This window comes from Biomphalaria glabrata, chromosome 12, assembly GCF_947242115.1.
Source record: "Biomphalaria glabrata chromosome 12, xgBioGlab47.1, whole genome shotgun sequence".
Taxonomy (NCBI): Eukaryota; Metazoa; Mollusca; class Gastropoda; family Planorbidae; genus Biomphalaria; species Biomphalaria glabrata.
This window is the reverse complement of record NC_074722.1, coordinates 34,026,560-34,052,162: the sequence shown is the minus strand read 5'-3', so window position 1 is coordinate 34,052,162 and position 25,603 is coordinate 34,026,560. Positions and strand designations below refer to the sequence as shown.

Genomic DNA, 25,603 nt, shown 5'->3' with positions numbered 1-25,603 from the left:
TTAAATAATGTTAAAATTGTTTGTCAACAAACTTTGCCAAAAGCATCTGGCAAACGGAAACGGAAAATTATAAAATGATTTTTATGATTTCGACGAATTCTAATTTAATATTTATCAATCCTTGATATAAGAACTAGATCTAGAGTTAAATGATTTTTTATAGTCTAATTTAAGACTCTATTCCCTTTTAAAATAAAGATTGATCACTTAACATTTTTAAAGTCATATAACTGCTCACATATTTCTATAGAAATTTTAAAGATTTTCAAAGAATTATATTAGCGTTAATGACGTCATCAAAACTAGTTGTTAGATTGAGCCCATGTTTTTATACCTGTATGTTTACACAAAATGGCCGAAGAATTGAACAGGCGACCTAGATCTAACTCTAAACAGCGAAAGACTTTCGCTTCAAATCAGTCTCTGACATTGTAAGATAATACAATAGTTAAATAATAAACAAGTGCAATGCTTTTTAACCATGAAGCGTTGCTCAATTCGCAGACTCTCTTGAAAATGAAAGTGGGTACCCTAATTAAATAAAGGTAGAATCTCAATCTAGAGTCTAGAGAAGAGACTACTCTACTGACTAGTCACTACTCAGTACTGTCACTAGACGTTTAGACTCTACTCTACTCACTACTGACGATTACTCAGTCTACTGTTACTTAACTTACTCACAACTTACTGTAACTAGTGTAACTTACTCAACTTACAGTTAAACTCTAGTCTAAACTAAGACTAGCCTAAAATAAGTTAAAACTAATATCATGTTGACGTTGACTCTAGCAGTCTAGAGTCTAGCTGATATCTCCTCTATTGAGCCTCGACTGAGGACTACTGGCTCTAGTACTCTAGTCTAAATTGTGACAATAACAATTGTCTTACTCTAAGCTAAAACTCTAAAGTCTAAGAGTAAGACTAATCTAATCTCTATCTATTTATTAGTAGTACTATTAACTATTATCTAGATAACCTCATAAATTCAATCAAAGATTTTTGAGTCTAGATCTGATAATTATAATAGTTAATAGATTTAGATTCTATATCTAGTAAACTAAAATACATGAGTTTGAATCTTGATGAGTTTAATTTTTTTAAGGCATTTTTTAAAATTTAAGGCTCTAACTCTAGACCCTAGTAGTAGATCTAATCTAGAACTAGGGATACACTACTAGTAGTAGTACTAGACTAGAGTCTAGATTAGATCTAGTCTAACTCTAAGCCTAAGCTAGATCTAGATTAATCTAGATCTAGAAATTTAGATTCTATGTCTAGATCTAATCTAAGTAGATCTATGATCTGATTTAGATTTAGATCTAGTGATTATGATCATTAAGATAGATCTATTATAATTATTGATAACATGCTCTGAAGTCTCTATTGACACTACTGTCTGTGTCACTCTTTCTAGATTCAAGACTAGAGTCTAAGTAAAGTAAGTGTACATACTGAAGTGTCTAAAGTTAAAGACTGAGTCAATCTATTAAAATCTAGATAGATTGCTAATGATAGATCTAGACAATCTAGTATTCTAGTTAATCTACTAAATTAATCTAGTTATAGAATCTAGATCTACATCATTCTACTAGATCTAGAAGACTAGATTTATTAGATCTATTAGTATTTAATAATTATAATTAGTTAGTACTATTACTGTTGTCAGTGTTGTCCACTGTTGTATATTATCTAGACTAATCATTTATAAATCAAGAGACTAGAATCACTAGATTCTTCTCTAGTCTACTTAAACAACTGCTACTACTAAACTCACAACACTCATGTAGAGATGTAAATATTGTAAATAAATGATACACTATTACTAGATTTAACTAGATCTAACTATTAGTATTAATAAATTAAACAATTCATTAGGAAATTGAGATATCAGTGTAATTTAGATTTAGTTCTAGACTAGATAAATTGTTTTTAATTATAGTTATACTAATAACCCACTAGACCTGTTTCTCTGCTAGTCTCTACTGTCTAGAGTCTAGAACTAGTCTGGTCAAGGTCTAGATAATCTAATCAGTGACTATACTGTGAGTCTACAAGATTCGTAGATCTTTCATCTAGATCTATAGTCTATTATATAGATTTAGATATAGAATTTGAGTCTTGACTTGTCTTGAGCTCTAGTAATCTAGATGTAGATAATAGATTAATAGTATCTTGACTAAATTGACCAGATCATTTTATATAGATTCTATTTATCTAGATTGTGAAAATATTTGTAAAATGTTTTACATGTTTTGGATGTTACTTTAGAGTTGAAGATAACCTATTTCCTATTCCAATCCTCCCACAGGAGGATGGGGAGGGTATGAACTCAGGACCATTGAGATGACTGAACAACAGACAGTCCACCACGCATACCACATGATCTGTTTTAATTTGTTCAAAAATTACCAATTTTATTTTTAAAAGAATTTGGCTTTGGGTTAATTTACTTTCTTTGTCACTTCACTGGCCTCCACTACATATAAAATTAAATGAAAGTAAAAAAATCCTTTCCCAGATCTTGTGGTTCATGGCACTTGTGGTTGAAGAGCGTGTCATGTGGCAGTTACAGTGACCAACCACCTATACATTCCCCAACTCATGTTTGATATTCATTAGATTCAGTTCGACTCAAGGACATCTTGAAAATCATGAAGCTCAAACTCACAGTCTTCATTTAGAATTCATTACTTGCCGCTGAGATCAGAAGCCAAGCTCTTTAACACTCAGCTATCATACCCCTTAAATTATATATTATATAGGCCCTCTTTAAGGAATTCCCTTATTATGCTCTTTGTTTTTAATTTGAATTTATTTAGTAGGGAGGATTACTAAACTTTTCTCTTGCTTACCAGTGACATCAAAACCAAAAGCTTTTAGAATGTATCATTCAACAAATAGCGTAAACACTTTAGCCTCTGTTCTTGTTGTGGATTAAAGAGAAGCTATTATGTTTAAACATCAATTTTTGTTTTTATTGATGTTTGCTGCCAATGACATGACCTCTAGAGACACATAACAGTGCATACTTTGAACTATTAAATGTTATATAGCTTCATTCCTGCTTGATAACATTTCCATTTTATCAAGAACCAACCACCTTTACTGACCCTCAGATCAGAAGCCAAGCTCTTTAACAACCAGCTACCATACCTCTTATATCAAATATTTTATAGGCCCTCTTTCAGGAAGTGTGGGAAGCGTAGTCGAGAGACTAAGCACGCTTCAAATTGAACTTGGCTACCTATGAAAGGGGCTCGAGGTTTGACACCCAACTCGAGCATAGTTGTGTTTACAGAGCGCCTAAAGGCAGCACGGAAAACCTTCTCCCAGATACCCCACCACACACCCACTGGTCCACAAATGAGATTGGACCATCAGGTTCTGAGCATGCTGTAAGCGCTATATAAAGTAGCGCTATATAAAAGCTATAATTTTTAGTATTATAACCAGGAGAGTATCATTCCTTTGTATACCAGGCACATATTTTCACACTTACTGAGCTAAAAGAATTGTTAGAAATTGAGAAAGTTACCATATTTGACACTTATGAGAATGAGAAACTGTTTATTTTTACTTACACACACTTTCCCACTCTTACAACGAAACAACTGACAAATAATGTTATTCATTATATATACTATCTGATACTCATGTTTCACTATATTGAATTACTTGGTGTATGTTGATTTATATCATTTAGATAAATATAAGAAATAATGTAATATTAATTTATGAATATATTTTTAGGGACCAGAAAGGAAATGATAACTGTATGGCACAAGTAGCTAAAAAGAAAGGCAGACCACCGAAGGATGCAAACACTACTGTCATAATGAATACCCATAATAATACTAGTCATGTTTCAAGCAATAGCTCAACCTCAAAAACTGTTGCGGCTATTTTAAAGCAGGTTAAAGAATCACTTCCTGCAAAAGAGGCCATGAGAGTTCAGCAGCAACAGCAACAAGCACTCAAGAAAAAAAACAAGACTGGTCAAGAGCAGATTCAGTCATCCAATATACTTAATCAGCTAAAGACTACCAGCAGTCCCCTTGGCCGTGTTGGGTCACCGTCACTGGTGATTTCCCCTGCATTGTCCCCTTCTGGCCCTAGGGGTGTGTCACCCCTGGGGAAAGATCACAGCCATCCTGTGACAACAAAAAGCTCTTCCCTGAGCCGTGACCTCTCACCATCCCGCATCACTGCACAGATGGTGAAAGTCATGGCAGAGACGGCCCCAAACACGCAGCCATCAAACACTACAAACTTACTTCGTTCAGCTCTGCAGGGAAGCATGCCTGATCCTATAGGCATATTGAGTTCGACAAAGACTGAAGGGGGTTTAGTATCGGTTGTCACTAGCACCGGTGGATCAATAACCAGTTTTAATCAAAACCGCAAGTCAACTGGGGTAAGTAGTTTCTCAAAAAACTTAAACATTGTGTCAAGTTCAGCCAATCCAACACACACTTTCAGCAAAATATTAACTAATATTGCCGGTGGAGGGGGCTACCTGAGTCAACAAAGTCTTGAAGGTGGAGACTCCTGCTCCCCTACTATGACCACCCTCTCCACAGTGGAAAATCTTCTTGCGTCTTCTGATGGCACAATTCAAACCGTTAATGTTTCCCATATTCCTAAATCTACAAATCCCAACAGCTCAACCATTGGTGGTTTGCCAGGCACTTCGTCGTCCTCCATTTCACCTCGACCGTCTCCTCGCAGTGCAATGGAAGTAGCCCAGCAGATTAAAATGGAAGCCAATGGCCAGAAATCGAGTGCTCTGCGGCCTGGAATGCAACAGCATTTACGCACACAGATCCAAGGCTCACGCAGCATAGATGCCCAGCTAGCGCCAAAACAGATTCAGGGCTCACGCGGCATAGATTCGCAGATAGCACCAAAACAGATTCAACTAGCTACTAATAAAAGTCAAAGTTCAAGCCAAAGAGCCTCACCAAAAGACACAGAGTCCAAGGTAAAAAAATATATATATATAAATTAAAAGTAGTTTCTTTGTTGTTGTTGTTGTCTAATTTTACTGGACAGAGTACTTTGGTTATGAGAAACATTTCTGTTCATTAAGTATTGTGTAATTTTCAGTAGTAATTTTCTGCATAGTAGTTTATTTTGTTTGGCTTTTTAATGTAAAGCTTTTGAAAACATTTTAAAATATATTTTATTTATAAATATGATTAAAATTTCTACAATTTTTCATAATTATTTAATTTAAAATGTCCTCTTTTTTTATCACAAAAAAAAGAAAAAAATGTGTTAGTAGATCTAGATGCTTGACTAACCACGGCAGTGTGTATTTTCTCGCCTGACCACTCAACACACAACAAACACTATTGCTTGGTTGAATTGTCATTTAAACCAACTACACGTAGCCTAGGCTAGCCTTACACTGACCAATTTGTTAGAATCTATAGTAGATGAAATTTTTTTTTTTTTCTCAAGTTGGTTATCCTAATACTTTAAATATATATATATATATCTAAAACTGAATTATAGCTATGGACTAAGCTGTCACTAAGCCTAACAGCCACTGTAAGAAGAAGTGATAGGATTGGTTAGATCTAGATTCGCTTTCAGTATTGTTGAGGGAAGTGACATATGCCTAACCTAAAAAAAAATCTCAAAGAACCCCATTTTTTTTTTTTTTGATGTCAAGAATTTACTGTCTTATTTATTTTATTAAACATAATTTTTTCTAATCATTTGAATAAAAAAAAGTTAAAATGTTTACTATTACAACTTTTTATGCAGAATTTAAATATATGATTTAACTCAAATTTGAAAAACCATCAGAGTTTCCCTTTAAGCTTTACTATCTTGCATCATTTCATGTATCTATCTGTACTATTGATTTGATAGTTTAGTTGATAAAATTAATAATATTGATAGTTTATTGAAGTTGAATTCATTTTTGTATTTATTGATAAGTTTTGACATTCATGAAATTTTTTTATTTTTTTTTTTTTTTTTTTTTTTTTTTTTTTTTCAGCCCAAAGATGTCAATATGCCATTACTGACAGCTAAGCTGACAGCATTACCATCAGTAGTTAAAGTATCACAAACTATTAAAACTCAGCTAAAACAGCAGCCACAGCAGCACCCACTGTCTGCTGACTTGTTGTCACTAACCATCTCATCTTCCAGCACACCGTCCTCAACAACAGTGTCTACTCTTCCCATTTCCACATTAAACAAAAGACCTCAGCAGTTCACCGCTAATGTGTTGCCAGAGTTGAAACCTCGTTTTCACCTGCAGAGCACCCAGCAGCAACCAGCTGCCACACTCAGCATCGCCAAACCTAGTCAGCATCTTAGTGAAGACCACACCTGGTTGCCGCGGCAGCAAAATGTGCAGGCTGATTCTCGACCTCCAGCATTGAACCTCTCCGGTGGGCTGGGGGAGATACTCTCGGGCTTAGATAAGCACCAGACTTTAGAGAAACTTATACAGGCCAGTATAAGTGGTACCATGGGTGTTCAGAGTGACAAAGTGGATGGCCATGCTCAGTCGATAAACAAGCATTTAAGTATACATTCAAACTTACAGAGGGGAAAGTCTCCTTCACAAGTAACTTCTGTTCAGCCAAATGTGGAGAAAATTGTTCAGGATTTTATCAATCAGAAAACAATGGTTGGAGGGAGTCTGAAAATTAGTTCCAATATCAGCACAGCTCAGACCGTATCAAAATATAGACTTGGCGATTCACAACAAACAGCTATAGATGTGGATATGGATATAGGTCATTTGGCGTCAATAACAGGAGAGGGCTCTATTATAAAAAACGACACTGCTGCAGCTAAAGACGTGAGAGGGAGTCAAGTGTCGTCCTTTAATCAAAAGCTGCCAGTAAAATCCACAGCTTTATTTACATTTCATACGCTACAGACCACATCATCACTGGCCCATATACCTAAGCCCATTGTGCACACATCAGCAGCACCCTCTGTGACCTTGTCTGTTGCACAGTCGCAAGCAGTACTTCCTCCGCCTCCTGACTACACGCCTCCCCCTCCCTACCCAGGGAAACTGAGCCAGCAGTACCCACAAAGTCTAACCACACAGCAGCAGCAGCTATTCTTCCCTAGCAAGGCCAGCCAGTCCTCTAAGCAGGCTGTGCAGAATCCTTTCACTTTTCCTATCAAACATACACTTGACCGAGATGGTCCGAGCAGCAAACAAGTCCAGCAAGTCACATATCAAAAAAGCATTACTGAAAATACTGAAAACATTATCAATGCAAGCAATTCTAGCACTGTGACAAAGTTCAGGGAACCAAAGGTAACTTCTAGTAATCTAGTTAAACCACAAGCACAAGCTGATGCTGTTCCATTTCAAATCAAGCTTGAAATCAAAAATGAGCCATTGGAGGTTAAAGCAGAGAATCAACATTTTCAAACCTTCAACCATGTTGCTGAGCCAAAAAAGAAACAGGTATGTAGTTATAATTATCATTTCAACTAAATTGCTCTAGGTTTGCAATATTTTGTAATATTTGTAATATTTTTTATTATGAACATACATAATTTACCTTACTTAAAGATCATGTTGCCACCAATGAGCCTAAAAGATACTTTTATAACTTACTTCTTGTTTTAAACTACTATGTTTGTTTAAAGTTGGATAGTTAATCTTCTCTTGGGGTAAACTCTTGTGTCATTTCACTGGGCTTAACAGATTTTTAAAAAATGTAATAAACAAGTTTATTTTGCTTAGCTTATGGTCCATGTCCCATCTTTACTTTCATTTAGTTGTTGCAAAAAAAATAATAACAAGGTAAATCCCATTTGAATGCTATTCTTAAAATTTTGCAATGTTCTGAAGTCTTCTTACACAGTCACCCTGCTAATAATGCAGTGGGTACCAAGTCACATAGGTGTGACAGGCAACACCATTGCTGTTTCCTTGGCCCACCTGGGAGGACAAACACCACCAACCAATCATAGATAGAAATGGAAAAGTGGTTTGAGTGCTGGGACAAGTTCTAAAATGCCTGCAAGGTCTGAGGGCACATGAGGTGCCCAGGCCTGAGCAAGCTATTATAGCACAGTGCATTACAGGCCACTGTCCCGTTGGCTCATATTTTACACTGCTCTGGCCAAACATCAACTCATAGTGCCCGCTGTGGGGAAGAAGAAGAAACATGTGGACATATTCTTTTGGCGGCCCCAGACTTGCTGATTTCCATCTTTACAGGTCTGGGAAATCACATACATGTGCAACGCAAAAGAGCAAGGTTTCTGTCCAGGGCTTTTGCAAGATAGGATTTTTTTTTACCTGCACATCATAATTTCTCCCACATAGACTTGATTTGGAAAAACCTGTTTCATAATGCATCCCAGACACACGTGGGCTCTCGTATTTTTTTGGCCCAATGGTTTAAGTAGCACTTTGACTTATCCCCCTCCCTGCCAACAACAAAAAGTTAGTCCTTTGTACACATTCCTATTACCCTTTGTGCATTTATCTAGGTAGTGGTAACTTACAAATTTATAGATTTGATTTTTATGTAAATTTAGTGCTTACCATTCCAGGTGAGTTAAAATTGCCTTGGTAAAGTGAATATAAAATGATTCATCAGGCTACAAATGACTGAATTTTTATATTTTTTTGGGGGGTTGATAATTATTCATGTGGTATTGTTAAAGTAAACCAGTGAAATCTGTCCATGTGGAGTATCCCCAGAGAATGCAGACCACATCCTCCAAAACTGCTCTCTATACCAAGAGGCCCGTATAAGACATTGGCCCCAAATCACCCCAATAGAAAGGAAACTATATGGAGAGCTCCCTGATTTGGAAACCACTGCGCAGTTCATCTCATATATTGGTCTAGTCATCTGAACACTCCAACATAACAATGAGAACGAAGAAGAAGTTAAAGTAAATTTTCCTTCATGACCATGCAGTCCCTAGAGCAGATGATTTTAAGCCAACTGATAATAAGAATAATGTTTGCCCATCACATTGTCCAATCCAAACCTTTTTACACTTTTCCAGAATGTGACCACAATTCCTAGCTGCTCAATCTGTACATACCTATTTAGCAGCACTGAAGAAAGAGCTACTGACACATTTATATCTGAAAAACTAAAATGATTTCACCATCTTTAAAAAAAATGCAGTTCAATCTACACAAGGACTCTTTTTTAAAAAACTATTCATTATTTACCCTGTTGAAAATCTTATTTTACCATGATCATCTTCATGCTAAAAAAAATGTTACTTAACAATGTTTGCTTTTTTTTTTTTTTTTTTTTTTTTTTTTTTCATTTAAGTATAGTAATACATGAAGAGTTTTTAGTTGAATTAGTATTATTTGATGGCTTTAGAGAGAAATATATACACAATATTTTAGATCTTTCAAAGTTCTGGTGCAATGGCTACTTTTTTGTTTTCTGAAAGTGAACCATTTAATTTTTTAAAAAATTAAGTTTGAAAGCAGTTCTTTTTATTTTTTAAACACTTTATATAATAAAAAACTTTAGATCTAAGTCTTTATCATAGGTCACAGACTTCTTCATTGATTTTCACATTGCTGCAAAAAAGTTTGCATGTGAGGTCACAATAGAAAAATATTAATCGCTCATTGTTTTTTGTTTCCGTTTATTAAATAACGTATTTGAATATTCATTTGAACATTTATTTTTTTTAATTTTGATCCCAACACTCACTTTAGTTGTAAGTCTATTAGAGGTATTACTTTTTAAACCAGTCATTACATGTTACATTAAAATTCAATAAAATAGATATAGCAGGATTTTTACAAGAGAGACTTCAAAAACTATCAACAACACTTGATAAAATATTTCACTCCCTAAGGCCATATAATATTTGCACATGATTCCAGATTCAACTCTCTTATGAAAAGTTTATTTTCTTTCCATTCACCAGCTTCAGCCTTTTAACCAAAGAATCTCCAATCTCTCCTGTTTCCCTGTGATGAACTCAACCTACAGAGCTGCTTACAGATCTCATGTTGTAGCTGTGCAAAGAGCAAGGTTTGTTTGTGTACATCCTTATATATGTTATTATGGCACAATTAGGAATTAGTTTTTTTGTTTCATAAAAAGGGACAGTTTTGACTTAGAGACAATGATGCGACTAGTGAAAACAAGGATATGATTTTAGGCAGAATAGCAAAATGTAAACAGACTACTTTTGATGGCTATAGAGAGAGGCAGGCTTTATGAATGTAGAGATTAAGCTTGACGACATTCGACGGTTCCCTTCATTATTATTAAACTTCTTATTCGACATTTGCTATCAGCGTTGACTAGCTTATGTTGTTGACCTTTTGCCTCAGTTAATTGATTTTTTTATCTGAGTGTTACCTTCATTTGACTTTTTTGCTTAAGACACAGCGTGGAAGTGCTTAACAGAAAGAAAACATTTTGTAACCCATTTTTTAAATACTTATAAATTAAGTTTTCATTGTATGTTTGTATTGTTCCATTATTTTAAGACGAATGTTCATATGACAGGAAATGTTCGTTTTTATTAGTTTTAAAAACCACAGTGTTATATTAAGTTCGTTGTATGCAGAAGCTCAAACTTTTTCTATTAATAAGGATGCATTACACAGTTAGCACACCCTAACCTGTTTCTTTTATCATGTTTTAAATTGTAGATTTGTGGTAGTGCAATTATTTAGCTCAGTTGTCTGTCTGTTTGTTCACAGAGCTGGTGTCATCACCAATACAGCCAAGTCCTTAGACATCTTACGTCAAAATTTACAACGGGCTATCAACAAGGAACTGACTGAGATTATCAAGCGTTACACTGATGTGAGCATTTTTCTTTAGAGCTATTCAATTTCTAGTTTTAGGAAAATTGCGTTAAAATACTCTACATGTGGTTTGGGCATTTATTACAATCTTAAAAATACTTATATCTAATAAATCTTTAAATCTAAAAATATAGAATTAGCCTTTTTCTAGAAATTTAGATCTTAATGTAAAACTGTTTTTAAAAATTTACCAAATTAGCTGATTATAGATATAATTTCACCACTTACAATTTTAATTTAAATCATTATTAGAAAAGTGGTATAACTAAAAATCCCTTATTCCTGATTTTGGTGTCTCACAATGGGTAGGGTAATATTACATGTCACATTTCTAGTTTTACATAATCCTGTATCTATTTAGTGGCTTAGTGTAAGAAAAATTGCTTTTGTTTTGTGCTGTCTATCCGTCTGTCAGATCTAAAAAAAAAAAAGTTCATTAGCAATTCATTTGGCTTTCTTAGAGGGAATTCTTTAGTTTATAAAAATTAAATATATGCATGTTGTTGTTTTATTTCATATAATATATAGCTTTCTCTACTGTTTAGTGATCAGAGGGATATAAATAGTGCATGCATGTGTGCATGTTGATAGGTGTTACACCTACTGATGTTTTTCCAAATAACTTGTGTTATAAAAAACTAGGAATGCATATTGTAATACATATGAATGAGATAAACAAACAAAATAACAAATATAAATTGACAGTTTGTATTATTTTATAATTGTACCTTGTCTGCCACTGAGACTCTGTCAAATATGTGTTGACATATTCAGGCTTCCCCACACTCTCATTGGCTCATCCTGAAAGGTATAATAAAACTAAAGAAGATAAATTTGTCCAAGGATTAATACAGAGAAAAGTTTGAGAAGATAATAGACAAAATGATATAAAAGAGAGAAAGATAGCAAGAGAGACAAGAGATAAAGTGAGAGAAAAAGAAAGCCAGAGAACAAAAATAGAGATGAAATATAGAGATAGAAATAATAGAGATGGAGAGAAATAAAAGATAAAACAGTAAATAGAGAGCTGGAAAGATAAAGACACAGAGAGAATAGATAAGAAAGCTAGAGAAAACAATAGAAGCAAGAAGAGAAAGTCCAAAAGTGTAAACACAGTGACATAAAGCAAGAAGAGAAAAACCAAACATATAAGCACAAGAGAGATAAAGCAAAGAGAGAAAAACCAAAAGTATAAACACAAGGGAGATAATGTAAGAAGAGAAAGCAAGAGATTGAAAGTAAAAGCTATAGAGAGAACATGAGAAAAAGAGATGGCTAGTGAATTAATCCTACAAAAACTTGAAACATCCTTAGAAAGTGTGTGCCCTAGATTATCCAAAGTAAAACATGAGAAAAAGAGATGCCTAGTGAATTAATCCTACAAAAACTTGAAACATCCTTAGAAATTGTGTGCCCTAGATTATCCAAAGTAAAAAATGAAAAGCACTATTCAAAGCTAATTGCACTCTATATGTTCTAAATGTTTGTTTTTTTTGTTCTTTAATTTCAGAAATATTTTCAGCCTGCTCTAGAGAATATAAAGCAGAACAATAATGAACCATTTTTAGGAGATGAGCATATAAACTATGTCTGTCGACAAATTCTTGAAGAGGTAATTTCTGAAACATGTCCTTTTCATTGCTACCTAGCTTCCAGTGCTATGGTAGGTTGTTGTAGAATATTTTTTGTGACATACTTGTCATTGAATTTTTGTTTTGTTCCTTCAAGTATTGGATTTGGAGTCCAGACCTCTGGGCTATTATGACAGCTGTCCAAAGTGCATACCTAAGCAACTATCCAAAGGAGGATCCTTAAACTAGTAAAAAGAAGTTTGTATCGAATGCCTTGTTCCAGTACTGTGCAGTAGAGTTTTTGAGCTAAAAAAGACCCACCAGAAATACAATTTAAACAGATCCATGGAGGGTGGGTGCTTATCTTGAATACTGCTATAACGATTTTCCTATGAATTTAACATTTGATGTATATCGCTAAGAAAAGAATTACTAGCTTGTTGACCACACGGGGAAAACTCTAGTTTGACCATTTTAATTTTCAAAGTAAAAAATAAATAAATGTAAATTTGGCTAGAAACAAAATATGTCTATATCCTACATCGGTTTTGAAAGGACTTGAAAGGCCTGTCGTGGAATTTCCTAATGTAAGGCTTTATTGAGTTTAGTAAATTAATGTTCAGGAAAACTTTGCGCAGTGTCATCAAAGTCTAGATCTAAATGCTTATCATTGGAACATTAAAAGGTGTATTAGATCTCTACATTCGCTTAACCAGGATTGTTTCTCAGGGGAAAGATGTGGGTAAAAAAAATGTTTTTAAATCTAACATTCATTAATTTTCAAAAGAAAAACAATCACTCATTAAGTGAAGTATAAAGGAAGTATTGTCTTTTTAAAAAAAAGTATTTTTTTAATGTTTTTCTTGTTTCTATTAATGGTGAGCTATTTAAAAAATGTTTTTAAAATCATTATCTTGTTCAAACTAATTACATATGATCATAATATATTGCTTTGGTACTTTTTAGACTGCCAGTACATACTTTATACACATAAGGTACCAATCACATGTGCTATTTTTTGTTGCGAAGTCCTAGTGGTCTGTGAGGTCAAGCGGACTCATTGCTTTGACCTTAAGTCTTGGCCCTCAGCTTGCTGTACAGTGAAATAAAGAATCTCAATGTGTTCCATACCCAGGACTAGATATTGTCTCTAAAATGTTCAAGTATATATATGGTATTGTGTGTCTGTTTAAAAACTCTTCTATGTAAACCTTTTTTTTTTTTAATTGACTTAGGCCAAATCTGAATATATTAGTGAGACAGGAAGGCGAAGTGTGACTCCTTCAGACATTCCTGACAATATATCTGAAAGTGGTAGTTTAGGGGGACGCAGAATGGTAAGTAGCTATACCAGTGGTGTGTAGGGTATACTCTAAAACAGTGTTTCCCAAACTATGTTCCGCAGAACCCTAGTTTTCTTTGAGACCTGAATAGGTGTTCCGCGAACTACTGAAATAATTAACCAGTTGGCCACCACGTGAATTAACCTCTCTAAAAAAAAAATCAGTGTTCAGCTAAATACTCAGAATGTGGGAAGTGTTCTGTTAAAGCAAAAGTTTGGGAAACACTGCTCTTAAAGGATTTGTTTCTTTTACTATTTTGAAAAAATAACATTTTTGCTTCTATTTAAATAAAGCATTTAAAATTGCTCTGATTTAGTTTTTAAAAAGAAGTCGGATCTCTGATAGTGACTCTGAAAAGGGAAGTGACCCTGGAGATTTCAGAAGAAAAATAGCAAAAGTGAGTAACTACTTTTTTTTTTTGTGTGTGTAGTTATGTTACACTTAGGTCTGGTAAGTACTGTTGATAAATTGTTAAAAGTATAGCTCTGTCACACTCAGGTCTGACAAACATAGTTTTGGTACTGTACTACTCATGATACTGGTACATGCTTCAGTAGGCCTGTAACTACATTCAAAGAACTATCAGTTTCAATCCTATTAAACATTGAATCTCTCATATTGTCTTGTCAGATTGCCTTCCAGACTGATCCTAAAACTACCCTAAAAACTGTATTTATACGGTTCTATTTGAAGTCACCCAAGAAAGCACTATCCAATCTTAACACAAATAAACTCCTTCACTGATCCCCGCGTACACATTAATCCATTGAGATAAAGCAACGAACAAACTGTCCCAATCAGGAATGCACAAGCAGTCAGAGGGAAAGGGGGAAGTAATAAAAAATAAAACAAAAGTCTGTCTGACTCTCACCAAAAGTAAAGGAAAAAAAAAACAAGATTGATTGTCTGCTCCATTCAGGAAAAATAGCAAGATATTATAGTTTTTAAGTCTGTTATCAATAGGCCTTTTGAGACTCTGGTCTAAAGATAGCCCTCCTAAATACAAAATGGTTAGAGAAGTTCCTGACACTGGTGCGCCAGTTAACATTAGTTCCACCTAGTTACATCCTTATTTTTTGAGCTGGTTGATAGAATTGAACTTGATTGGGATCTTGAACAAAGAAATAATACAAGTGTTGAACTCTTCAAGAGGTACAAAACAAAATTGAAATTGTTGAGTAGGTCCAGTTAAGTTAGACTGTTTAATGAGATTCATGACATCGAGGTTTTATAATTTTCCTGTTCAGGGTAGCGGAGTTACACAATTTGTATTTTCATGTCTTATTGAGAGTGTCTACATTTTTATTTGCATGTCTTATTGAGAGTTTCTACATTTGTATTTTCATGTCTTATTGAGAGTTTCTACATTTGTATTTTCATGTCTTATTGAGAGTTTCTACATTTGTATTTTCATGTCTTATTGAGAGTTTCTACATTTTTATTTTCAATAGAGACTTTCTGTTCACATTTTATAGCCTTCTTATTAAGTTGAGCACTTTAAAAAAAAAAAAAAAATTGTGAAAACTATTATTACTATTGATTTGAGCACTTTAAAAAAAAATAAAAAAATTTTGTGAAAACTATTATTACTATTGATTTTGTTCTGTGACAGAAAAAAGGCAAGCCAAGTTTTTATGGTGGTTCTGGGTGAGTTTTATTTCTGATTCCAATTGATGACTTGTACTCATTTCATGTTTCTTTTGAGTTTTTTTTTATTTTTTGGATGGAAAGATTAACTGTTGAAGTTTTGTTTTTTTAATTCAGAAGAGTTACTCCGTCTAAGCCTTACAAGCCTACAGAACCAATCAGGAGAGAAGGACCAAAGGTTAGTCTTTTATTTTTTCATATTTTTTTTTTTTTTTTTGGGCTAAAGGTTTGGAACTCGTTCCCCTTTGAGCTCAGACAAACCACATGCTTCACTTAATTAGGATTGAATCCCTCTAGTCAGATTGTCTTCCTGACAGATGCCAAAACTGTTCATCAGACCCTTAAAAATAAATCTTTCATTCCTCGTGATACCATGATGACTGCTTTTGTCATTCAGGAAGCTGAAGGCTTTGCACTGCATTTTTGTGTGTGTTCTAATGTGGCTTGTGAGGCCTATGTGGGCCCAGAATTTCAGCCATACACTGTGCAAGCTTATATGGGTTGCCTTGATTTTCCTCTCTGGCCCTTTTCTTGTCTTCTGCGAATAATTTTTGCACCAGTTTTCACAGCATAGGACAAGCTCTATATTTGGTAGGGTCCATGTTGAAGGTTCTCAAAAGGCATTAACCAGTGTTAACACCATGGAATCCATATGTCACTGATCACAGCACACACATTGATCCAGTGAGATAAAGTAATAGACAAGCAGGCAAAATTAAGGGAAGGCTCAAGTAGTCAGAAATTACATTCCTTTTGAAAGAGGTGGAATAAAAGTCCTCAAAATAATAAAACAAAAGAGTGACTCTCACCCAAGAAGATCAAGACTTTCCTGTTCTAAACTTATTAAGTTTGCTCTTTTAACACTCATGTTAATGTGTCTGTTCTCATAGCTCCTTGAGCCTATGTTATGTTTTTTAACAGTGCTGTACAAATGAAATGATTAAAATTTATTTATTTTCTTTGATAACCAATTTTTTGTCTCTCTCTCTCAACAGTGGGACCCAGATAGAATCAAACCAGAGACCCTGTTTGTCATGGGAGCCAGAGCTAACAAGTAGGCCACATCAGTTTTTTCGTGATAGAGTTTATTGATATGATATATCTTTTAATAGTTGTTTTCAATGAGATGTGATTAGTAATACATTCTTTTTTTTTTCTAGGGCACTAGGTTTGGGCAACACTAGAGGAAGACTGTACATCAGACATCCAGATGTCTTCAAGGTAATACATCCGTTTTACTTCTAATATACTAGTAGCTTGAGGTTGTGTTGATGTATAGAAACCTTACACAAACTAGAAACATGTACTGATGGAACAGATACAGTGCTGATATTGAGATTTGTATAGCCTTAACTGTGTCCTTCTTGGTGCTAGCAGTCACCTGATTCTGTAGCCAATGCAGTTCTCTGCAGCACCCCCTATTTGGCTAATAAATCTTATATATTTTTGAAACCATGTTTTGTCCCTGAAAAATCTGAATTCTTGTTACTGCTTTGTTCTTACACTATATCACATTTGGGCAGGCATACTATTGTCTTTGGATGATAGTGAAAAAACATTCTATTTTCCCACCATATTAGTTTATAAACAAATATTTTTTTTTTATCATTTCAATGCTCTTGTGTAATAAGTTAGCACTACATGTGATGTGTGTGACTATTTTTAGTACATAGGTGATCAGGAAGATAAAGTATGGCTCTGTGAACATAACCTGATGCCAGCCACTGGGGGCAAAGCCTACATGCTTCTGCTGGAAGACATTGAAGATTTGAGCAAGTCAGATGACTACAAGTAAGGGAGATAACTTTAAAAACTGTTTTTGTCAACAACAACAAAAGCTCTGATTCACAGTTTGAAAGTACTTTAAATTTATACCGAATAACTAAATTAACCAAAGTAGTATCCTTCACAAGAAAAATGATTGCTTAACCATTATTAAGGCCAAATTTAAGCTGAGAACTCAACATAAATAAAATGTCTAATGTGGGTTGATGGTAAATAAATTTTACAGTGCCAAAAAACTTATGCATCGAAGGTAAAGTCTTGGAGCTAACTCCAGCAGCCATCATTCTAACAGATACCCCTGTGTCTCTGTTTTTGACTGAATGTTTCTTAATGGTCAAGAAGTGTTATTTTTGGACTGGGCCAGTGTTCTTTATCAAAATACCATGCCACATGTTATTTGTTCATATTTTTAGCATGTCTGTCCCAATAACAGATGTTTCTACAGGGCTGTTACAATGAGGCGCAATGAGTTATATCCCCCTACAACTTTAGCACCAGAAGCTTCATTACTAATAATATCAATATGGCCTGTCTTTGAGTCTGAAGATTAAGTAGGCGTGCTTTATTTTTTACAGCTTTGCAGTCCTAGCTGTGATCTAAATATTTTGCTACATCCAGCGCAGACATAACCGTTGTCTGCTGGTGGTTGGTTGAGGTCTTCTTTCCACCATCCATATCTGTCCTTGGCTATAGATTTCCTTTTGGTCTCAAATGTGCATCCTGGGGATTTGTAAAAAAAAATAAATCTCCATCTGTCTTGTTCGGAAGGTACCTGCTGCAAGGTGCTCTCTTCTATGTCATAGCAAGTTGGTGCCTAAACTGATCTTTAAAGTGTGTTCAGGGGGCACCTCTATCATGCCAACCATCTTTTAGCTCACCAAAAAAGATTGCCTTTGGCATACAGTTCCCCAACTTTAGAGCTAAGAGCAGCTCCTCTACACTGTCCATACTGGCATTCACACGAACAGCAATATACCCATGAGGGAGTGCAAATATCTTTGGTGAAAGCGTTCAAGAAGTCTTCATTACTTTCTGTATAGTACCCATGTCTCAGATCCATGTAGTAGGGTTGAGAGAACCACTTCTTGGTGGTATACACTGAATTCTGTAGGCAGGCAGAGCAATTTTTTCCACCAACACTATTGGTTGGAGGCATTCAAAAACATTGATGCCTTAGCAGACAGTTATCAATGCAATCACACCTAAAGCCACATCAATTCATCATTCTTATTGACAAGTTTTCTTAAACATAGAGATACAAACTAAATGTATTATACAAACTAAATTTATAATACAAACTTGATGTACCGGTATATGTGTTTTAGTTTGTAATGTTATCACAGTGCCTTGAACCTAAATTTTGTTTGTTAACAGAGCTCTATAAATAAATTATTATTATTAAATGTATAATACAAAGTAAATGTATAATATATTGAATCACGTACCTCAAAATTTTCTACAAACATGATATGATTTTCATTTTCCAATTATTGTTCATACTATTTATAGGTTTCTATATTTCATTGATTATATTGACTTTCATTTCATTAGTAAAATATAAATGTGTTAGATTAATAATTATTGAAATTAAATTATACTGTTTTATCTTTATTGTTCGTTCATTTCTTGCTAACACATCCCAAGTCTTTTTTTTTAAAGATTTATTCTTTATGCTGTTTAGTTTTGGGTTTAATAAAATTTGATTGAATTAAAGGGTTTTCTAAAAATATTTTATAGTATGTATGACAATATTTTATAGTATGTATGATAGTACAAACTGACACCAATGAGGGAAAAAAAATTACTGATGAATATTTTTTAGAATAAGCATTTGCTTAATGAAAAACCAATTCTGGGTTTTGATTTGTTCTAATGATCTTTATTCTTTAAGCTTGTTTTCTGACCAAAAACATTGTCTTTCCAAGTGGTGATAAGCTGTTGGTTACTGTTTTAATCAATGTTTATGTGTTTCATTTTATTCTTTCTCAATTCAGGGATAGTCCTGGACTCATGATGCATGAGTGCATAGGCTTTACTGTTCCTGAGTGGATGTTGTTGAAGATGAAGGAACAGATGAAAGCTTTACGTTCAGATGCCACAAAAAGAAGCCTGTCCCAATCTCCTGTTAGCGTGAGTGGATATTTTCTCATTATCTAGTTTCTAGACAAAGTTTTTTGTGTTTTTAGTGTTTTGTGTATATCTTTTGTTGCTGTCATGAATGCAGTATGAATTTTATTTTAAACGGTTAATATGAAATTTTAACCCTAGAAGTTTAAGGAAGTCTGTAAAGCTGAAAAAAAGAAAAGTATATAGGTCAGTCTCTTAGGTACACTCTGAGAATAAGATGACTGGATAAAATTGTTAATGCATAGATTTTGGAACTAATAGGTTAGTAGTAGTCTGCATTGTTGTCAACAAAAAGAAGGGATTAGCTTGGTCTTGTACAATGAATGTTGTTAATGCAGTGGGTACCGAGTCACATAGGTGTGACTGGCAACACAATTGCAGACTCTTTGGCCCACCAGGGAGGGCGAATTCCACCCACTGAACAGGCTGTAAGCTTTCATCAAGCCCTGGCTATAATACAAAAAACAGAAATGGAAAAGTGGTTTGAGTGTTGGGACAAGTCCCAAAAAGCCTGTGGAGTCTGAGAGCGCATGAGGCCCCCTGACCGCACTTCCCCGTGGTGGAGGCTGTCCAGGCCTGAGCAAGCTATTATAGCACAGTGCAGGACAGGCCACTGTCCTGTTGGCTTATATTTCTCACGGCTATGGCCAAATTTTGATTCACGGTGCCCCCGCTGCGGGGAAGAAGAGGAAACGTGCCTCATATTCTGTTTGACTGCCCCAGACTTGCTGATCTCCGTCTCGACAGGTCTGGGAAACCCAAAATTCTCGACCTGTATGGCGACATTTATGCACTACGCAAGACTGCAGGGTTTCTGTTCAGGGCTTTTGCAAGAGAGGATTTGAGCCTCTCAAGCCCTTACTCAAATGGAGTTTGATGATGATGATGATGATGTCCACAAGACATTCTATATGGTGACTTGAAGGAGGATATCAAGGAGAACCTTTGAAATCTATATTGGCAATGAAGAGAAAATAGTACAGGAATTGCCCTTTTTAGAATAAAGGCATCGTTCTTGAACTTTAAAGGAAACATATCTACAGAAGAAGTAAAGAAATCTGAATATTGATCAATCCACGATGGTCTCATCTTTTATTCTTTGTAGCCTGTGCCTGATTGATCCTGTTATGATATGGGATGAGACTTTAAGATTTTACTTTGCTATCTTAATAATAATAAGGCTTGTCTTCGAGTTGGAAGATTAATGAAAAATGCAGTATTTCCCTGTGGATACGCAGCCCCAGCTGTGACCTACATATTTTGCCACATTCAGAGAAAGCATAACCATTAACAGATATGTATTAGCACAAACAGCATTAGATTTGTCTTGAGAGACATTAGTTCCACAGACTTGGCAGAGGTACTGATTTTCATACCCTAAACTTGGAAGTTCTATAAAATCTCACATAGTAACTGCTTTGCTGAGTGTTTTAAAATGCGTGGTTTCCAAAGGTTTCGTGTTCACGTCTAGGTGTAGACCTGGATTTAGAATTTTGGCATTTTTAGTCGGACTCCCAACTGTAATGGGTTCCGAGATTAGTTGGAGAAACTAAAAGTGGTTGGTCATTGTACTGGTTGAATGATAATCATGCACTTGGTCATTGTGCTGGTTATCATGCACATGGTCTTTACATCATCTATGGACCCTATCGATCGCAAGATCTGAAGTGTGTGCGGGGTGAGGTTAGGGTTTACTTCGTGGATACAGTTGTTTTTTATTCACATTGGGTACTTTTTGTATACTTTTTGTTGTTTCTATCAGAGATAAAAAAAAAAAAAGATTTCATAAAATACATGAAAAATTAATAACATTCCAATTGATTTGTTGTACTAAATTGTGTGAATTCTGTGTTGCTTCCAGGATATTGGTGACTCAAGGCCCAAGAGTCTTCCTTTCTCTTCATTTTCTGACACTGGCCTAAAGGAGGAAACTATGGTAAGATGTTGTTAATGTTTTTAAGTTGCTGAGCTAACACTATTTATGTTTTAATTAGGTGGATGCTTAATTAGAGAAGTTTATTGTTATTTAAGCTGTGCATTGCAAACATATCACAATACTGTCATTCATTTCCTAGGTTTCCCCTGCGGATACAGAGGACATGGATTTCCTGTCAACAGCAGACAATGATGACACACAACCTTCTTCCGGTATATCTCCTTTCACTGTCAGCGGTGGATTTGATGAAGGAGTTTCTCCATCTCCCTCTGATCTAGATCCTATAGAAGATCCTGCACCTGTTCCAAGTTTGTTCTCCTAGTTATTAATGTATCTTATAAATCAGTTGTTTCTGTTCTTTAAATGAAATCATTCTCTATGCTCAACATAAAATACATATTTAATAAGCGACTACTAAAAACATGCTATATAACTTTAGTCCTTTGATCAATTTTTAGATAAATATGAGTTGTTGTTTTTTATTTGAAGCATTTGCATTTCATCTAAGGAAATTTAAATGAAATGAGTTTGAGTTATAATATTGTGATACTTGATTCACTGTTTCATTTGTGAAGAGGAAAAGGTTGCACGAGTCACGAACCAAAATTGTGTTCATTATAATAACTATATAATTTTTGAGCTTCTTTGGGAAACCTTCAGCATAATAGATACTAATTCAAAATATATTTATTTAATGTTATAAATATTGTTCTGAATTTTTTTCCTCCTGCGTTATTTATCCATGAAATAAATTGTACTCCCACAGTCTTCAACTGAATGAGCTATGCCCATGCTAATTGCACAATTTTTGTTGACAACCTATTGAACTATTGAAGACAATAGTAAAGAAAATGTCTGTGTGTTGCAATTTTTTGATATATTTAAAATTGTTTTGTAAATATGTACATGTTCCTGTAGTCAACATTAATTACTGTATTTTATCTCAAGGGTTATAGTAATTATGTTTTGTTGTTTTGCTTAATTAATGTCATGCTACTTTTATATTAACAACATATGTAGGCTAATGTTTTCTTTGCGTCCAAGTCTGAAGTGAGAAAGGGATACTGAGTATCATTTTCCTGTTTCAGCATCCAGTAGAAGTATTAGAAGTATTTTATGTGTATGAAATGAATGTATCCCGAGAATATATCCCAAAAGTCATCCTTAATGGGCAACTCGCGATGGGCACAAGAAAAACTGGTTGTCCCTTCCTCTGATATGTGGCTGTAGTCAAACAGGACCTCAAAGCAATAGACATTGATGTTGACTACTGGGAAGGCATAGCTCTAGACCACACTATGGGAAGAGAGATGGTGTCAAAGAAATATATAGAGACAGTGAAAAAGTATTGGCCTCATTTCTGGAAGAAAAGGGGGACAATTGAAAGATGGCTAGTTCCTCTACTACTACAGCAAATACCACCTTGTCCTGACTTGTATGTTGACGGGACCGTCTCCCCAGAATAAGGCTCGGCAGTCACATGAACAAGTGCCCTATTAGGTGAACCATAGTTGTTCAATAACTGAAGGAGGCCAACACATACGTAGAGATATCTGACTCCATAATTTGCTAGCTAAGTTAAAGAGAGAGAGAAGAGTGTAGTGAGATTCTTGGGCTAGCAGAGGAATGGAGATAGACAGTTGACAAATCTTGTGTTGTGCCCTAACGGCCCAACAAAGGGATAGGTGAAGGTGAAGCAGCTCAGGCTTATATTGAAACCGCTGTATTGTCAATGTATTTGTGTAGATGATTGAGTTAATTTCATTCATTTCGAAACAATTTTGTTATGAATACAATTGAAATTGATGTAAACACTGTTGACATTTTATATGGAACATATTTTTGTATCATAATGTTTGTTTTTTTGAGGAGCATATTCTTTTATGTTTTGTTTTATTATTTTGATCTTCATGCCATCTTTTGTTACCGAAAGTGTTGAGAAATATAATATTTATTGAAATTTGATTTTATTACAATGTTCTATTTGTATTGTCATTTTTTTTTTCGTATGAACATTCATCAGTTTTAACATTGTTTTGATTTTATCCCCTAAATGAAATTTTCATATTAAGGGCAAAAATATTTCTTTGCTAGAAATATGTTTTTGTTTTTTTTTAAAATTATGTGCTGACTTTTATTTTTCATTCCTTTCATTTCAAAAGAAATGGCAACCATTTTCTTGTCCCTAACTTTTATTGGAGCTCATTTTATCTCTGTATTCTTTCATATTCTTATGTGATCTGATATGAAACACTAATGAGCTCAAACAGCTGCTCGGTCACTGAACATAAATTATTCTCAAAACATTCTTTTTCAAACAATAACAAGGTTTATTCGATTATTAATGTTCTTTTTGTTTATTGGAAACTCTGTCATCATTACTTTCTGTCTAAAGCCAGCCTAAACATAATTACTTTACATATGTTTTGGAAGCTAAAAATCAGAACTAGCGAAATCTGGAGTGTCACCAGAGAAAGGTGACCATGTCCTTCAAATCTACGAGGGAAAAAAATTATAAAAAATATAAACTTTTTTAGCATTATGTTCAGCGATTGAGCAGCTTTTTAAGCTCATGAGTGGTTTGGATCAGATCCAAATACTAAATTGGTAACATAGGTGCCATACCACTTTTTGAGTGGCTATCATGTTCATTGATTTGTTACTTTTTGAAGCGAAAAGATCACGCTGTGCATACCTGCGATTTGTAACCATCAGTAATCTATTGCTCGTGTTGAAACATTTTTTATACACAAGATATACAACTCCATTTAGTAAGATTAGTGTTTAGGTTAAAGAAAAGAAATCCTGTTTCATAGCAAAGGTTGAGTTGTGCCTTTTTGTTGTTGAGGTTGTCATGGAATTCTTGTCTAAAAGAAACTTGTCCTTTATATATATAATAGATTCAGTAATCTATCAGATAAAGAAAGTAACCTGAATATGGATGATTTTAAAATGTGAGCAATACATATGTTCAGTAAGAGACACTTATGGCATAATGATCACAAGTATGTACATAGAGGATATCTTTATGATATGAATCTGTCAGGTAGAGTTGAGCCATAGGCTCTTGAAACTCTAGGCCAGCAAAAGCAAACAAGAGCTCCCTCTCACCAGCCTGATTGAACAGAGTGTTCTGTTTGAAATGGGGCCTTACTAGTGTTCACACTGTCATTTCCAGACTGGTGGAATAGGGATGCCTCCGAAAGCCGAGCACACTGGGAACCTCTGTATTTTCTTTTTCTATACCAGGCTAACTGTGCAGGGCTCACCATTGATGAAACGGCCCCTTGAGGAATAGCACCTGGATTGTTAACCTGGTCGTGAAAGTTCTTTTACAACCCCGCACAGAGCTATGGGAATACTCTTGCACTCCTCAGGCACTACAATGGGAGTCTTGTTTCGCTTCCAGTTCTGCCTAATCATTTCCTCTTAGGACCGTTTACATCCAGGCATCACTGTGAGGCAGGGTTAATTCCCGGGTATCTTTCTGATAAACAAAGTTCTGAGTACAGTGACATATTCAAACTGTTTTGATTGAGAAATTTCTATTTGCTCAAAATTTGCTTAATTCTTTATACATTTGTTGTTGTTTAAAATATGGACAAATAGGCTTCTACACTATAAAATTTGACATGAGCGTTACAGCATTGCATTTATTTGTGTCCATGTGATTGATAGCATGGTAATGCATGCGCCACTAACATCTCAGTCCAGGCCTGTTTCTAGTTCTCTCGCTGGACACTTCATTGTCTAGTTGGGATCAGGCAGACCTCATATGGAACTTCCCTAGTTGATCAGACTTGATTCCCTTCACTGTGACCACCGGACTGTACATACAATGCCATGAGGATATAAATACATAGGTTTATATTCAAATCAAATTACTCTGAACATGTCCAAGTAAGACCAATTTCAATTTAGTGGTAGATTCATTGAGGGAAAACATCTAACATCAACTGATTGCTTCCAAGAGAGATAACTCTAGGAAAAGTACTGTACATACTACCCACTCACCTACACATCTACAATGTATTTATGCTATTCTTGTTTTATTGAAATTGATTCAACTCTTGTCATTTTTAAACACCTTTTGTATGAGATGCTTCTAAAGCTTTACATATATATTACTGATGCATCAACTGATAGTTTTAAAGATCATTTTATTTTAATTCTAAGTATCCAATTGTATATATAAAATTGACTGCAGGTTATGACACTATTGAAATAAAATGATTTATTCCTCTTATCATGGAACTTGTTTAGACTCTCAATAAGTTATTTGTTTGTAGTTCTGATGAAATGGGTGCACCTTATATTACAATCAAATGAAAGGAGGGGGCGCATATAGATTTTTTTTTGTCTCTGGAAGTGGGGGAAAACTTTAGGA

The 25,603-nt window shown here is 34.8% G+C and overlaps 1 protein-coding gene across 4 annotated transcripts; it reads left to right on the top strand.

Annotated features, from left to right (window-relative positions):
• Nucleotides 1–110: 110 nt before the first annotated feature.
• On the top strand, nt 111–25,462 carry LOC106068397 (mucin-5AC-like). Of its 4 annotated transcripts, none has more exons than XM_056005436.1 (16): nt 111–431; nt 3,751–4,981; nt 6,011–7,453; nt 9,913–10,019; nt 10,700–10,805; nt 12,318–12,419; nt 13,614–13,715; nt 14,038–14,118; nt 15,334–15,368; nt 15,486–15,546; nt 16,364–16,422; nt 16,529–16,589; nt 17,035–17,159; nt 19,148–19,283; nt 21,142–21,216; nt 21,356–25,462. In XM_056005436.1, exons 1-16 carry the CDS (start codon nt 352–354, stop codon nt 21,536–21,538), a joined length of 3,987 nt encoding a protein of 1,328 aa, XP_055861411.1. In that variant the 5' UTR covers nt 111–351; the 3' UTR covers nt 21,539–25,462. The 4 variants fall into 4 exon arrangements, with proteins under 4 accessions (XP_055861411.1, XP_055861412.1, XP_055861413.1 ...); XM_056005437.1 differs by having other exon boundaries at nt 111–522; XM_056005438.1 differs by having other exon boundaries at nt 111–545.
• Nucleotides 25,463–25,603: the final 141 nt, after the last annotated feature.